Raw genomic sequence first — 3,532 nt, forward strand, 5'->3', positions numbered from 1 at the left:
ATTATTTACTTACCAAAATTATACTACCTTGTTTTGTGGAGGGACATCATTAAGTATGATGGCATGCCACAGAAATGATGTAAGACATATTTAAACAAAATTAACTTGGTCTACAAAAGGCCTAATTAAAACAGCCTATATTGCCCTATAAAATGCACAATACACCTGGTAATTTTCTTATAATTTCACGGCAGTGATATCTATACATTTCTTGTGCAAAATAGGTGTAATTATGTTCTATTATCGCATGGTGGAGCTCGTTCTGCGTCACACATTCGTGCCGATCACTTGAAGGCAACATGCTGGTGCAGGATCAAGAAAGGGCCCTCTCCGCAAAAGTGAAATTGAGTTCAACAGCTTTTAAAATGAGAGGAGAAGAGTGTTAAGTGTGTAAAATACATATTTTATTTGAGACCAGCAATGGAGTGTAGAAAAAGTAAAAGTGTGTCGATCAAAAAGCTTCAATTGCTCTCGTCCATGCACCGCTGCACGCCAATGCTTGTTTGCAAAAGTTTGTTTGTCCATTAACTAGGCCTACTTGTTCCAAGTCCGTTTGCCAGTTCAACAGCTCATTAAACCCCGAGTCTAACACTGACATGAGATTGGAGATGTTATTTGTGTCCAGCTGTTCGGAATTACAACAATACACGTCCTCAGACCGAATCTGTTTGCATGACATGGGCAAAAAGTCAGACAGATAATCGGAATCAGAAACATAACTTGAGTCAATTTTTCGTTTCTTAGGTGAACCTTGCAGGCACTGACCATGTTGTTTAAAAGACAAGCAGTAGTCTGCGTGGAGATATCCATAATCGACAGTAGTCACTACATGTGTGTCCAAGTCCAATACAGTCTTTTGATTGTTGGGTGTGTTTGAAATAAGAATGTCCCGTTTGAATGTGTAAGGTTCGGAATAATAGTCCCAGCTGATTTCCGAGTCCAACAGGTTGGAGTCACAATGACGCACAGGAGCCATGGGACAGGCAATTACCGTCTGGGTGTGCGCTTCGGGCACCATTGCTGGGTTCAAATCACAATGACGCACAGGAGCCATGGGACAGACAGGTACCGTTTGGGTGTGCGCTTCGGGCACCATTGCTGGGTAACCAGCCGACTGTGGTGCTGCACAGTGGTAAGTGTCCAACGAATCCCCGCTGTAGTTGCAGCAAAACTCACCAGGTATATCGTCGCAGTTCCCGGTCAATTCAAATGAGTCCTGCTTTTCATCAGAGACTGTCCTCATCTCCCCGTTCTGCTGTATGCTGTACATTCCTGCGAACTCTACGCTCATGTAAAAGTCTCTAGCGTTCGCCAGGACGTAGGTAACTAGCAGGTTCTTGTGGAGTTTGATACCTCCTCTCTGCGTCCTGGAGTTATGAATTTTCTGCAAAGAAATTGAGATAATATTCTGTGCGTCAATGGCACATTCCTCCATCATTAAAAATGTCCAACTGTTTTTATCTGATACTAGTGAAAAAATAAACGAATCTGTGCGTAAAAATAGCAATAATCTGCCTAGAGTTGAATCAATTCGTGGAGAACATCTGAACATGCTTTCCCATACTTTCTGGAAATGGGCATGATGTCCCTCATTGCTGTGAGAGATTTAAAGCTATTTCGCATGGGTTACTCCCCATTGCTGTTTCCACCAACAAAACCGCGGCGTCGTTAAAAAATGGCTTGCTTGCCACGCCTTGTAGTAGGAACTAACCAATGAGAGAGAGGCTGTTATTCTACTATTCAAATATGTGTGCCAAAAGCGCACAGCCTACTAATGCATTAGTAGGCTACACTTTCATCTCCCCAACGGTAATTTATGGAAACCCATGGTATTGCTGTTATTGCAATATATCACGTTTATCATCAAACATGCCATTTAATCAAATGACTATTTCAACTCATCCAACATATAGTTATGTTGAATGAGATGTGCAGAAATTAATTTAATAATGAATGACTGAATCTGCTGCACGCACACACACAAACACAAACACACACACCGAGTTGCACATCTGCTGATAGAAGACAGATGGATGACATCATATTGTTCACCTGAAATAAAATACAATTTTATTGGTCACATACAGGTGTTTAGCAGATGTTATTGTGGGTGTAGCGAAACGCTTATGTTTCTAGCTCCGACAGTGCAGTAATATCTAACAAGTAATGTCTAACAATTTCACAACATATACCCAATACACACAAATCTTTCATATTCTGCCAAATACTGTAGGTTACTGTAGAATTGACCACTTAGGTGAAAAAAATAAAAGAATTAAGGCTATTATGCCCTGATAAAACGGTAGGTCAAATTAGTAGTGTGTGATAGTAAGTCTGTCAGTGTATAGCAGTGCTTAAGTGTATATTTTCAGAATGTCCAGAATCAGAGAATCAAATGAGTGTGACTCCTTTTGACTGTCTTTGAACCTTGATACAAGGGATTTCCCCACCCACAAGGTGATCATTTGGTTTGCTATAGCCTCAGTCTTTCAAATACAATGCACTGGCAGAGATGGAGGCATGCAGTAACAACAATGCAGCCGAATACCATTACACTCAAGTCGGTGTTGTTTGAGTTTTTAACTGTAATAAAGGATGGGAACTACAATTCCAATGTATTCTAGAGTAAAAAGGAAACCTGAATTCACCAGTGTTTGATTTAAAAAAAAATCAAATTCATCCACATCCATTTTTTCCCCCTTGACACTGCCATCACAAATGTCAAGTCAGGGCACATACATGACAGTCGCACACACACAGTTAACATCTCTGTCAAAGTGGGGCATAGTTACAGCACCAAGCACTATCAGGGTGCAGGTCAAATCTTTAACACCATGTCACCCTCTTTGACAGACAGAGAGACAGCCAAGTCAAGGGCGCTAATGCAGTGACCTGCAGCGATACACCTGTTTATGTGCCATCCTTGTCTAACTCTAAATTAAATTAAATTATTGTCATTTAAAGTAGACACTAAGCAGCAGTATAAAAATGTCCATATTATAACATGTTAATGTGTTGGATAAGAACCTATACTCACCCTGAGCACAATTGACAATAGGTCCATTACTTGTTCAACACTGCTAGATGGACAGACCAAGGAGAAACAATGCAAGGAAGTAGACAAGTGGTACAGTAGTAGTCTCAATCGACTCAGAGAGAAATAATGGCCTTAACTAGTGATAGGCAAGAGGGAGATGGCTATTGAAGGCCTTAAGGTAAAGATATCAAGAGGAAAGAATCTACACAGAAAATAATTGTGCCAATGACTTGATCTGCATATTGTTACAGAAAACAACCCTACGGATTCTCTGAATATCACAATCAATTCTGTTTCAGTTGCCTCTAGAGTGGACCCGTTCCCAAAACGGCAGCTAGTAACAGTACAGTGCTACGATCTGTTTTGACCTGTAGAGAAAATAAAGCGATTACTGTCTCAGAGAGTAGTAGCATGTGGTTTCGGTGACACCTTGTGCATCACAAGGGTTATTGATGTATAAGCATGACAATATATATATATATATATATATATATA

The 3,532-nt window shown here is 40.3% G+C and overlaps 1 protein-coding gene across 1 annotated transcript; it reads right to left on the reverse strand.

Moving 5' to 3' along the window:
* Window positions 1-382: 382 nt before the first annotated feature.
* Window positions 383-1,596, reverse strand: LOC112262983 (immediate early response gene 5-like protein). The gene has a single exon (XM_024438904.2). It carries the CDS (start codon window positions 1,550-1,552, stop codon window positions 452-454), a length of 1,101 nt encoding a protein of 366 aa, XP_024294672.1. The 5' UTR covers window positions 1,553-1,596; the 3' UTR covers window positions 383-451.
* Window positions 1,597-3,532: the final 1,936 nt, after the last annotated feature.

The sequence above is a fragment of the Oncorhynchus tshawytscha genome, linkage group LG12 (genome assembly GCF_018296145.1).
Source record: "Oncorhynchus tshawytscha isolate Ot180627B linkage group LG12, Otsh_v2.0, whole genome shotgun sequence".
Classification (NCBI taxonomy): domain Eukaryota; kingdom Metazoa; phylum Chordata; class Actinopteri; order Salmoniformes; family Salmonidae; genus Oncorhynchus; species Oncorhynchus tshawytscha.